General features: G+C 40.7%; 1 protein-coding gene across 2 annotated transcripts in view; it reads right to left on the bottom strand.

Moving 5' to 3' along the window:
- The window catches only part of CDH13 (cadherin 13), a 446793-nt gene that overhangs the window by 10201 nt on the left and 422664 nt on the right, over positions 1-13928 (bottom strand). Inside the window, exons 12-13 of one of the 2 annotated variants that reach the window (XM_005428754.2) lie at positions 8743-8976; positions 7253-7468 (exon numbers count right to left, since the gene is read on the bottom strand). In XM_005428754.2, coding sequence (XP_005428811.1) covers positions 7253-7468; positions 8743-8976 — 450 coding nt within the window. Of the gene's footprint in view, positions 1-7229; positions 7469-8742; positions 8977-13928 lie in introns of those variants that run through there. The other variant, XM_031063408.1, reaches the window with a different exon arrangement.

A 13928-nucleotide genomic window follows, 5' to 3' on the forward strand; every position in this document is an offset into this window, starting at 1 on the left:
CCTTGGCTGTGCCTCCCCTCTTTCCTGTCAGGTACTCACACACACTCCCTGTGTAATGAACTGTTCCTAAAAGGTGCATAAAATAAACGTTTTCTGATAGAAAAGTTGCTCAGATGAAGCAAAATTCCGACTCTCCTTGCTTAGAAATTCAGAGCCATGTGCTTCCCTAGGTTTATCAAATAAAAAACCATCCCTGTTCTCCAGGGATGTGAAGAATCTCACTGGGAGAGGGGGAGTTTTAGGGTAGAAAAGCCAAGATGTACTCCATTATTATTCTTTTAAAAATGGATGTGAATTTCAGTTGGATACTTTGTCAAAGCAGTGTTGCCTTCATTTGAGCAATAGGGAATAAATGCTTCCTTCATTTTTCAGTTCTGTCAAAACTAAACAATTGCAGAGGTGGCTGCCTGCAGCCTGCATGGATATTTTCCCATGCTCTAATCTGATAAATGGAATGGAATGGTTGAAAATATTCAACAAGTGAAATGAATAAGTACAACTTGGAAATAGCAGCACTGAACAAGTCTGCTGATTTTTTTTCATAGGGATGCTGAAAAGGAAATGCATCAGCTGTAGCAGGGAGCCAACCTTTTAAAGGGCTGGAAGCTGCTCAGGCACTCAGATCTCATCTCCCACAGCAGCACTGCACAGGTTACCAGCAGTTTTAAATAAGCAGAACATGAACAATCCAGACACATTCAGATCTGTAGGTTCAGACTAAACCCAGCTTGAAACCCTAAATTAATCATCTGAAGAAATGCTTGTTGAGTAAGAATAAAAACTAGAGTGAAGGATTATGCTTGGAAGCCACAGAAAAAGAAAAACCAAACTAGAAAATCAGCCAGGTGTTGGTATCAACCTGCTCATTTCAAATCTTTTGAAGAACTGCTCCTAAACGTGGCACTTACCTAAGCACCAACTAATGACCTATCCCAATTAATTAGATTGATAAAGTGAGGCTTTAATATCTCATCTAAAATACTCCAAACATTAATGGCCCTTTAAAGGGCTTTGTAAATATCCACTGGGTATTGCAGAAGCAAAGGCAACACCATCAAACCTTCAGGCACCACAAATCTCCTCCTAATCTTTAATATCCTGCCCAAATCTGAACACAAAGCTGTTTACATTGAGTTATTTGGATGTTATAAAGGGAAAAATAGGAAAGGAATAGGAAAAACTGTTATGGGGAAAATAGCCAAGGACAGACATGGTGAAAAGAAACAAACATCTCACAATGTGCAGTGACCATTATTGGCAGAAAAAAATACTTCAACTGGTCATGCATTCAGTGCCAGTTTTTAATCATAGGCCACTCCAGAGCAATCCTGACCATTACTATCTGAAATTCAATATTTATGTGGCTTTAAGAAGTTATTCAGAGAAGAAATACAAAATATTATGTACCAACAATTACTGTGGAGTACTGTTGAGAAAATGAAAACATAAAAGCGTTCACTTGAATTCCCAGAGCTAAATGGGCTATCAAAGCAATCTCTCTGAATGTCCATTTCATGCCTCCAGAATGACCATCAGCAACAACACTGCAGCTCTTGGGCAGGGAGCAAATGCAGCTCCCTTCTGCATTCCGAACACACATCTTCTAAACTGCCCCCTTTGCTCACCTCTGCGCCCTTGCAACGTGTTTGGATGGTTTCAAATGTGTGTAAAATGCCATTTCCCACCTAATTGACTCGATCAAATGCAATGTTATTAAGCACATTTCAATATGCTGATGTGTAATCTGGGGGCATTTCTATTTGTCTTGTCTGGTGTACAAACATCCTGTCCTCAATTATGGACATCCATATGGATTTCTGGGCCATTTCAAGCCCCATTAACTTTAGGTGGGCTCCCAAACTGCACAATATGTTGCAGGACTGGAAAAAACCTGCAGTGAAATCAGAAGAATGGACACAGCTCTGTGTTAAAATTGAGATTCAAATCAAGACTGGCTCAAATTGAAGCAACCCCTTAACCCCCAACCATCCTTTCCTTTGAAATCAACCTAAATCTTTAAGGCCACAAATAAAAATGGTGTTTTTTCTCATACAGGCAGTTGAGAAAGAATCTATTTCAGTGATATTTAGCTGCAAAAACAATAATATTAATGTGGACCAAAGCATCTGTAAAAAAGGCAATGAGTGATAGTGGATGTTGCTGCTGTTGTTTGGTTTGGGAGGTGAGGTTTACATCACTGGAACTCACTAACAATCAGCAAATTCTTGGAGAGCAAAATTTAGGTGTTATTTTAGGTAGGTACATGGTTGTGCTCTAGCACGAGAATGCAACTCAAATTAGAGCAGTGCAAAAAAGAAAAAAATCCAAACAATCACCTCAATAAAGCACCTTTCACAGCAAAATTCTCCAATTTTAATACTTATTGCAATTCTAGCCAAAATAGGGATATTTGATTTCTCAGAAATGGGAAAATATATCTTGCAGACTTCCTTAGTCTTTTTAATTAAACTGATCTCTTTTTTTTTAAACTTATTTAAAAATAAACTGCTCTGAAAAGTAGAAAATTACTGTAGAAGATTGAAGGGTGCTAAAACAACCTAAAATATAAAAAGAAAACAACCAAAAAAAAAAACCCAACCAAACACAACCAGCAAAACAAAGAAACAAACAAGAAGTGTTGGTTTTAGCAAATTCACCTATTGGGAACCCTTCCTCTGGAACTGGATGGAACAGGGATGAACTTTTTCCTTTTTTTCTTGGGAAAACCCAAAAATCCTACAGGAAAAACCCAATTGTTGAGCCCTGAAGGAAAAAAAAAAAAAAACAACCTGACAGTTTAAAACTCAGCCAAGAAATTCAAAATAAAGGCTGAAAAGTGGGAATGTGCAGGTAACAAATCTGCAGAGGGAATGGAAAGAGCAGTGACCTTAAAGGTCTGTTCCATTCGAAACCTGCTCGGATTTGTCTTATCCTGGTGCCTTTCAGGAATGCTCTGTTCCACTTTTCAGCCATTTGATGTTCCTGCACAAATAACACGGGGTAAACAAGAGATACAGGGGCTGCTGTGGCTTTGAAAAATGAGCTGGGTGAGAGATAACACTGCAGGATTAACTCTGCCTGTCCAGATCCATGGAAATTCAAACCCACCCCTTCCATATAATTCATTTTTTTACATTTTTTGGTTTTTTTTTTTTCCTTTTTTTTTTGTTTTGTTTTGTAGTGGTTTAATAATAAACACATCATTTTCAAGGGATAAAAAAAAAACCACCTGTATTTTCTCTATTGGCCCTGTACCTTTATTCCTCAAATCAGAAAAAACCCAATATAGTGAGGGACAGCCAACACTAAATAGGAAAAGTTTGTGGAAATTACTAGGAAATTAAATTCAGGGGTATCTCTAAGGCTTTTTTTGCAATTGCAGCACAGACATCTGTGCCAGTGTCTGTTTTTCAAACACACCTGAGGCCTTTCACCCTGACTTTAACAAATTAATTGCAATGCAGAGACCTCCAGCTTATTTAATTTCTCTAAGGCCGCATCTCCCCCCTGGTCTGGCACCTCACTTTCTGTTCAGAATAATGGAACTCTTCACTTATTTCAACTCAAGTCAACTTGCACCTTTGTAGTCCACTGGCCAGGTGAACAAAAAAAAGCTTCTTATTCATGGTTGAGAGTCAAAAAAAATTAAAAATTGGGTTTTTTCAACATGAAGTGTTTGAATCCCAGTCTTTTTATAACAAAGAAATTTAAGTAAAATATTAGTGACACAACTATTGTGCCTTTTATTCCCTTCATTCCACACATTTGAATCTAACGTGGTCTTTTATGTTGGTAGAATATAAAAGAAGATATGAAATGCAATTACCATTCTATGATTATGCAATTAAGTGAAATAGTTATTATAAAATCAAAAGCCCAGAATTCAAATACTCCTTTAAATACTAATAATAATATCAATAATTTGTAGTAGATCTAAAGCTTAGTTCTGCCAGCCAGAGTGGTTCTTTCTCAGTATCCCACAGGGCCTGGGCAGATTTTGTGCACAAATATGCACAAATTTGTTTTGGGCTTGTTTTGCTTTGCCCTCCCTCGCCCTTGTGGGATGTTGTAGCTGCTCTCTCACTGAAAACATTGCGGGGGAGCCTGTTTGTAATTCTGGTGGTGGTGAGGATCCCTTTAGCAGCTGAGTTCTGAGCAGAGCTGGGTTGGCTGTGTCGCTTGGAAGCACTGCAGCACTCAGGGACAATGCCAGAGCAGCCCCAGGCATGCTCAGACAGATTTCCTCTTTCCCCACTCACTCTCTTCCTCCAAGAACTGATTGCTGCAGCTCCCTCCCTGACCAGGAACCCAGGATGGTTTTTTCATGATTTTCTTCCTCAATCTGAACTACTAAAATCTGAATTCAGTCTGAACATTTGGTCCTGTCTTGTCTCCAGTAATGGCAAGGAGAAGCTGACAGAGGACAAAATGCCACCACATGAAGTCTCATCTTAAACACAGAGTCTGCTTTAATGACAAGTGACAATATTCTTTCCAATATTTGTCACCATTACCTGTTGTAACCTCAGAAACTCCTCTGCCTGTCCGCTCTCCACCATTCCAGCTTGATCTCAGTAAAATTAGGTTAAATGCAAAACATACAAAGATGCTCCTTTTTCCAATCAACTTTGTTTTCATCATTTTTTAATCCCACCTCATTGTTTTGTTGGGCAAATCTGCCCGTCTATTTTGGCATCTCATATTTTCTATTTCTGGCTGCCAGAAACTCCTAATTTTTTCTTGTTCCAGCTCTATCTACCTTCCCAGGGGCTTCTGGGCAAGTGTGCAGTCTGTATCCCATTATCCCTCAATATAGTGAGCACAGTAGGATGTCTCCTGAACGGGAGGAACTGCTGGGTTTTGCATCCATTTCAGTTTTAATCAGGCTCTTCGCTTGTGTGCTCAGACACTTCAGAAATCTGCCACATCTGACTTCTTTCATGATTTACTGAGGAGGCACATATTCTAAGTATAGCTAATAATTGCACCATTTAAATGATAATACCAAGATGTTTTCTACAGGAAAGATATTCATGCAGGGCTCTTTTACCACGAGCAGCTCTTTCAGAGGGCTATCTATCCTCACACCAGATGTCAAATACAAAAAGAAATACTTTGGCATGAGTTACAAAGTTCATTTGACTGAAGGATTTACCTCCCAGGAACAAGAGCCTCATAAAATACAAACACTGGGAGCAAAGTCAGCCACGTAAGGGCTTTTGCTAAAATTAAACCCATAACTTGCCACTAGAAATGGGACATTTCATCTGTTCAATAAGCACTAAAGTTCTCTTTGTTTTTATGGCATCATAATCTTTGATTACTCTGATAAATATTTGGACTACACAAAACATTGCAATGGAGCTAATCACAGTTATAAAAAATCTGTGTGTGGAAATGAGTTGGGAACGGGGCGATAGCAGCACATTTCAGAGGGGTTCAAACACAGAACCACATCATTTTAACTGGCTCCCAGCCCCTTTCCTTTCTGTCTCTGTGCAGTGCACACCTGAGGGAAATGCTCAGGGGAGTTGGGTGTTTGCTGGCTTTGCACAGACATGGTTTGGGAGCAGTTCCAGAGGTGGAATGGCAGCCATGGAATACCCTTGGGATGCCCTTGGGGTGTATTCCACCCACAGCTGAGCTGGACAAGACCTGCAGCCAAGAAGAGCAACTCAAAAAGTGCTTTCCTATACCTAAAAGTGGCTTTATAATTCAACCTAAGGAAAATGATCAGGCTTCTTGGTGGGGGATGCAAAGAATCAACATGAAAATGGCAACTTCCCAAAGTAAAAAGCTTTTCTCTACCCCTTTGTATTCTGAGCAGATGAATTAATGTAAATAAAGTTCAAGTGCAAATCACATCAGATAAGAAAGCAATTCCAGTGGTGAAAGTCATGCCTGGTGTAGCAGCAGCAACATTTATGAAGTGGCAACAAGAATATATTTGAATCAATGGGCTGCACATTTATATCACCGCTGCAATGGTGTCACACCCTGTCAAATATTTTTAACATATTACCCCTAACAGCTGAGGTTTGTGTTTGGTTCCAGGAGTCTGAGCCCAGCCCAGCTGAACCAGAGCCAAAGCAGATCCTTTAGATGTCACTGACCGAGACTAAGAACAGGAGTTTGCACTTAGCATTTATATAGTCCTTTTCATCTTCAAAGAGCATCACAAACATCAGCTGGTAGCATCACAATGACCTCCATGCCAAGCTTTTGGGATAAAAGGAGAAGGAAACAGGACAGGATGTGTGCTCAAGCACACACCAAGCCTCAGGTGTGGAAGGGATCTCTGCCTTGACCTCTCCCCTGCCTCAGGGCACATTTTATCTTATGGAGAATCCAAGGCCTTTCACCATGGCTCAGGTTTTAAGTCACTATACAATGTATTCTGTTAATAGAAGATGGAGGTTACAGTCCTTAAATAACAGATTTACTGTCATAGTTGTAGGACACAGCTATTCCTTTGAAACAGATAGGAATTCAAAACTAACACTGCATCAAAAAGTTTGCTGGCAGCTGTCACAGGACTACCCAGGGACATGTCCTGTTTAAATTGTGGATTCCATGGCTTTAAATTCCTACTTTTGAGTCATTCTGGGATTTTTTTTCCCACTTCCAATTCAAGTTAGCTTTCCAAATAAGATTTACAAAATTCCTTTTGCAGAAACAGCAGAAATTCCTTTTACCTGCCAGTTTTCTCTGCCCTCCAAGCCAGCCTGGCCATTTGATTATCAGCTCTGGGTGGTTCTAAGCCCAGAATCTCAAACAAGTTCCTCATGTTCCAGTCACTTGCACATTTTATGTGGAGGAACAGATTGAAGCAGACAGGCCTCGTTTTCCTGGTGACCCAGAACGGCCATTGTTACAGGAACACCTTTAATCTCCTCTTGATGGGCTTGAATTGAATTCAAGTGGGGAGAGATGAAAGCAAGCATTGCACAAATCTGCTACTACAGCTGGTACTTCTCAGTTTATCACATGTTAGCTCTGATTCCCTTTGATTCCTCTTAAAATTATTGCTTCTAATTCTTAATTTGACAATCAGACATCATTTTTTTGACTATGAAAAACCCCTTTCCCCCACCTTTCTCACAGCTATTCCCTCATGGAAAAAGAACCCAAAATTCCAGCATTATGATATCAATGTGTGCATTTAACTCCTCCCTTGGAGGGTTTTCTGATTCAGAATACAAATGAGCAGAAAAACAGCACTCCATTACTTAGAGCTCAGCAAAAGACTTACAAAATAAACTGAGGAGTGAAAGGAGGATTAGGGTCAGGCTGATGTGGAGAGCATCGCTGGCACTGCAGTCCATTTTGGATTTCTTGCAGGTACACACTTGTAATCTCAGTTCTGTGGTGTTGGTCAGAGGAGGTTTCCCAGAATCTGTCACTGAGATGGGGATGTTGTAATTGGCCTTTTTCAGGTTCTGAAGCAGGATGACCTGGGCATGGGTATCTGCAAAGGATGAGGGGACAATTGATCAAGTGTTGGTTGCTTGGGAGGGTGAAGGAGAATGCAAGCAACATCAGACATGCCAGTTAGTCATGGAAATCAGGAAGAAAATAAGAAAAATAGCAAAAGAATTGAACTGGGGGGAAGAGGCAGTACTGAAATTCTTTCATGGGCTGAAATCTAATTATAAACCCCATCTTATTCCAAACCCCACCAAAAGAAAGACTTGCAAGAGCCCCTTTTGTTTAAATACATTATTTGGTCTGTAAATTATTGGCAGAAGTTGCCTGTGCAAGCTAATATCTAATGAAATGCTTTTGGGGGCATGTCACCCTCAAAAGGACAAGAAGAGATAATAAATTTATTTGCCAAAGGAAAAAGTAACCTTTCTTGCTGGGAAGTACAGGGAAAACTGCTGAGCCACTTCCACAATGGGAAGGGAAGGGAAGGGAAGGGAAGGGAAGGGAAGGGAAGGGAAGGGAAGGGAAGGGAAGGGAAGGCCCTTCCAAACCCACAGATCTGCTCAGCGTGGGGAATTGAGGCCACAGCAACTCTTGGCACCCAGGTAGGTGTGATAATTCTGTCAGGGTGTGACACAGGGGTGGTTTGATGTTTGGAGAATAGCCAAGGAAACAGCTTTGTCCTGCATCCAGGTACAGCTATCACATCCATCTCTAGATTTTTCTAAGGCTATGACATGAACTAAAAGATTGGAGAGTGGCAGAGACAAATAAAACATTCCAGAAAAGAAACAGGAATAACCTATATTAAGAAGAAATGTTGTACTTTGTGCCCACAATTTGACACACAAACCTTCTGCAATCTCATGATTCTCTTACCAATTGTGCAAGGTCCCAGTGCATTGGGAGATTTTATTTGTAGAGAGTTTAAGTACTTAAAATTAGGAAGTTTTTTCAATTAGATTGCTAAAGCCCATGCAAAACTTCCATGCTGTCCTATTGCATAGCCTTGTGCACCTTGTACAAAAATTGGGTGCCATAAGATGCAGTAATCTTCAGAAAATTATCAGTTATTAATAGCCCCTGATTAATGCAAAATAGAGGGAACAAAATTCAGCCAACACAAGAAGAGAAGAAGTTTCAGGTTTCAGCTGGTCCAGCAGCCCCAGCACAGGGTAAAGCAGCAGCTTTAGGCAGATCCATCCTACAAAACCTTCATGCAAAACCTCTCCTAAATCCCCCAGTGCCTCAGGGGTAGTACCCTGGGATGGAGAAGTGGGAAGAATAAATACACAAAAATCCAAGTTCCAGCCTTACTGTTGAGCCTGTTGATTCTCCACAACTTTTCTGGGCCGGATTGCTTGCTGAGCTCAAATTTGAATGGATCTGTGTTGGGATGAAGGTCTTTGTCTGATGCTCCTAGAACCACTACCCTGAGATCTTTTGCATCGTCACAAACTTTTGCCAGTGTTGGATAAAGGGATGGGACATTGTCATTGACATCCTCCAAGGTGATGTGCAAAGTTCCTGTGCCCGTAGCAGGAGGGTTACCTAGAGGAAAAAAACAAACATCTGTTTATTAAATCACATTTCCATAAACTCTTGCTCCTATTTGCACCTGCAGGCTTGCAAAGGGAAATAATTTTTTATTGTTCTTACCTCTTTTATATGGAAATTATTGCTTAAAAAACCTGATGAGTCACTCTTGTAAATTCATTGCTGATTTTCAGAATGAAGCCTGTCTGATTCTCTGCAGTATGGAAAATTATTCTAAGGAAACCTCTGGGAGAGGAATATTTTGAAGTTAAAATGAGAGTAGGACATGAATAGATATCTGGAACAGAATCTGTTCATCAGCACATACTGAGAGAAACATACTGGGAACCATCCCCCAGACAGATAGCACAGCATTGAAAGAATGAAGAATAAGACAAGTGAGGGGAGAAGGAGGGAGGAATCAGGTGCTGAGCTGGGTGCCCAGGAGCAGAACAGGACCAGGTCATCCCTACCAGCCCTGAGGGCCACGAGCAGCTCTGTCAGCAGCACTGAAACCTGCCAGAGGCAGCTCTGGGAAACGAGCTGGGTTATTTACTCTGTGCTTTAAACCTTCCAGAGTGATTTGCCAGCCTGACCTGAGAGCCAGCTGCAGAGGTGAGCCTGTTGTTTACTCCCCACTCCAGGGCTCAGTGCCAGGGCTGTGAGTGACAAACCAGCCCTGGTGGCACTGGGGGAGCTGGGAAGGCAGATTTTGCCTGCTGGGAGCAGCACCTCATTTCTAGGGCTGACCCAGGAGCTGACAAGTGGAAATAACCTGCAGGCACTGCAGAGGTGAGCCTGGCTGAGCCGGTCACACACTGCCTGCAGCTCAGCAGCTCCTTGCAGCTCCTTTGGCACCCCAGGAAAATCACCTCCCAGTTTTCTGAGTGCACATTTTGTCCTTTATTGTGCCTGGCATTCAATGAGGTCTCCTCTGAAATGCTAGACTCATGGGTTGTTTATTGCTCTTTTTTTTTTCCTGGTTTAGCACAGGGAAGTGTGATCCCTGCACTTCCCTGAGCAGAACAGTCTTGCAAGTTGTGAGTTCTACAGCACTCTACGAACAAGGTAAAAATGGAGTTGTATCTCTTTCTTTAGAAGGTTCTTTAAGGATAAACTGTTTAATTAAGAAATGACACCTAATTATTTTTATTTTTAACCTAATAACTAACTACTTGTGACTCACAGTGTGGACTTTTTTATTTAAGCTTTTTAGACCTATGAGGAAGAAAGTGAAGAAGAAGGTCAAGAAGGACCAGTCTCTACTTTAAAGCTTCTATTTTGTTTTATATCTGTTACTACATTCTAAAACTTTAAGTTTTCTACTATGTGATATTACACACTTCTATTCAAACTACACACTCATAATAGTTCTATTATTTAATTATGGAATTTCTTTATGGCTTCAGGTGGAATGCAGTGTTCCCTTTGGGGTCAGTGTCCGTCACTACAGAAAGTCTAAAATTCTCAGTGACCACGTGTCACAGACATGTTTCATGAAAAATCCTTTCCTTAAGATTTTTCCTCCTGAGAAGCTGAAGGGCCTCAAGAACAAAATGCAAACAATGGTTGTCTGCTGCTGGGGAATGCAACAGGTGCATCTGGGATTGGTCTCGTGTGGTTGTTTCTAATTAATGGCCAATCACAGTCCAGATGGCTCAAACTCACTATCTGAGCCACAAGTCTTTGTTATCATTCCTTCTTTTGCTATTCTTAGCTTAGCTAGCCTTCTGATGAAATCCTTTCTTCTGTTCTTTTAGTATATTTTAATATAATATATATAATAAAATAACAAATCAGCCTTCTGAAACATGGAGTCAAATCCTCGTCCCTTCCCTCACCCTCAGACCCCTGTGAACGCCATCACCACCAGGGTTCCCGCACAAACCCTTCCCAGATGGATTCAGGGGCTGCAGTTAACCCGTGCAGCACCAGGGCAGGGTGCCACAGCATTTCCAGCTCAGCCCTGCAAGAGGGGCCCTTCAGCACAGCCCCCTGCCCACAGCAGCCCGATAACCCTGGCTTCTGAAAGGAAACTTACCCACAGCACACTGTAATAAACTGAATTATTGCTGTGCTGGGAGAGCATCCCAAGGCAGAAGCAAGTACCCCGTGGTGTGGATCTGATAAACTGCAGCAGAGTGCAATTAGTCCTTTCAATAACAAATGTTACTAATGGTGACACTTCATCTGTTTCCTGCGAGCAGAAATGCATCACAAAGGCTGAATGTTCATCCTTCTCCAGCCCTGCCCTCCCTTCTCATCTCACACTTTGTCATCAGAAGGGTTAGGCTGGAGTTCTTTTTAATGAAAAAGAAACTATTTTTCACTTTTTATTGGACTAATTGAATTTACAGAAAGACTCCCATACGTTTTTTGTTCTTGATATATTATTAAGTAAAGTCATACGGCAGAATGGATGAAAAGACATTCTGGTATTTGAAATATGATCATAAAAGCCAGCCTTTCATGCACTTAATTAAACTGCTGTCTTTAATTTTGAATGCATTATTTCCACACTGGACTGATAATGTCTTATGCACTGCCCTTCTTATCTTTCTCTGAAGTCAGTAATATTAAAATCTGCCTTTTGAAATGAAGAAGCCAACAGCTTTATGGACGTCCTGCTATTTTGTCACACACAGATATGGCTGTGTTCTCCCTGCTGTGCAAATGTTTCACTCTTTGTATGGTTCAGGGCCTGGGCAAATATTACACACACAAAAAAAAAAAAGAGTGAAAGGAAATTGCTTCTGTCCTTTTCAATGACTTATTCTCTGCTTGGTTTATTTATAATGATTTAAACAAAAATTTTTCATTGATTTATGAAGACCTCCAAAAGAAAAGCAAGCAAATGTCAGGGTCATAAACTGGAGCTTGTTAACACACGTCATAAAAATGTAACACGAAATGAATCAAGCAAAAATGGTCACAACTCATCCATTGGGAATATGTGACTTTCATAAATTTGATGGTATTATGCTGTTGAAATAATTCAAAATCCCAGGATCTCCAGACGCCTTTGATTTTGAAAGGAAAGTTACCCATAGAATATTTTAATTCTGGAGTAAAACTGTTAATTTGCATTGCCAAACCTTGTGGCTGAGAGCAGAATTAATGAACAGAGCAAGACCTAACGGGTTCAACAATCCTGGGGAGAAGCTTTTCCAACCAGCTCTGATCCCATTTGCCCCTGAGCAGAACTGGCCATCCCTCCTGAGGATGAGCATTTAAATATTTGGGTGCCTTTAGAGCCCCTGGGGACAGAGAGAATTCCAAACTCCCAGAAGTGGCACATCTGGGAATATACCATAGCAATCATAGGAGTGAAACAGCATCACTGGTTTGTGTAAAAGCTGCTGAAACAGAGGCTGAAGGATGGAGAATTTCATAGGGAAACAAAGTGGAAACTTGGTGGTGAACTGAGTCTCCAGTGCAAGGGGTTCTTACCAGGAAATGTGGATTTTAAATTGGATTTTAGTGCTGCCAGCATAAATGATCATATTGCTACCACCAGTTGAAAAAATTAGTTTGAAAATAAATGTTATAGAAAAAGATACTTGTGTACTTTTAACGATTGAATCTTAATGAAAAGCTGCATAGAATGATATCAGAATTATTACAGTCACACAAATTACACACTGCCCCTCAAACAAGAACAGTGCTTCTCATGCTTTCTAGTGATGCTGCTCTGAGAATCTAAACACAAATTTCTGTCTCATCCCTCCCACTGGGGTTTTTTTCCCCTCCATATGCTGTTTTTCTGCTCAGGGGATCTGTGTGTGCTCGGAGCTTTGGCAGCAGTCCCCTCCTGCAGGCAGGGATCCTGTGCACACAGTTCTGAGCTCCACTCATGGTTCAGCCAAAGCAAATGGAACCAGGAGAGGGGCAGGACGCCCAAATCTGGGAGTGCTGCTCACACAACTGCTCTCCTCAAAGCCATGCGCTGATATTTTGTCCCTAATTCCCCATGAATTCAAATTTCCTATGCATTTTCCATCTATATTAACATACAGATGCTTTGTAAAATATATAAAATAATTATATAAAATAAATGTATTATTAAATATATATATAATAAATATATTATTAAATACCTGAACACTCTGTCCCCTTATTTCGAAGCCAAGCTTTACCTAAAAATAATGGCAGGTGCCTGCGACTTGCAACCTAAAATTTCTCCCCAGTTTTCAGTACTTGGAAAAGCAGAAGTCAAGCAGCCTGTCAGACTCGTATTCCTGTACTAGGAACCTCAGCCACCGCGGAGCAAAAGGAAAAGCCGATGAGGAAAAGCACAGTAGGGTATTCGGTCCGGGCTCTGCCTTCCGGAGACTGCCAGCGGGTACCCCTGGGGTGGCAGCTGATTTCCACGGGGCTCTCGGCCGGTTCTGGTCGTAGTTGGCTTCGTTTTGCAACACTGCAATAATGGCAAAACGACAGGAAAGGAAAACAGTACCTAAGGGGTTAGCTTGAGAAAAGTAGCTTCCTTGTGTTGGTCTTTCTTATAATATATAGTGTATATATATATAAAATATATTTATAAAAATATATCAAATAAAAAATATCTGCATGTTACAAAATAGCAGGACATCCATAAATGCTGTTGGCTTCTTCCAAAGTTCCAACCCTTCATTCATCCTCTCAAGTAAAACATGCAGCTCCTGTTTTTGAGTAATTACATTTCAGAAGAGCCCAGCTCTTTCAGCATCTCCAATTGCTACTGACATATGCCATCCGTCTTAAATACTGTTTTCAACATTCTCATTTCTTTTTCCAATCATGAGTCCATGATGACAAATTAAAACAATATTTTGTGTGCAATTCATATTTTACTGAAATGTAAAATGGCAAGAAAAGGATGAGTCTTCAATTTATTTTCTCTTCTCAATTAATACAGCAATTAAGATAAGGGGTATAAAACCGACTTAATTGGGTTGCCATGGTAACTAATTGCCTGATTTCTTCCA

Source organism: Geospiza fortis, unplaced genomic scaffold (assembly GCF_000277835.1).
Source record: "Geospiza fortis unplaced genomic scaffold, GeoFor_1.0 scaffold1081, whole genome shotgun sequence".
Taxonomy (NCBI): Eukaryota; Metazoa; Chordata; class Aves; order Passeriformes; family Thraupidae; genus Geospiza; species Geospiza fortis.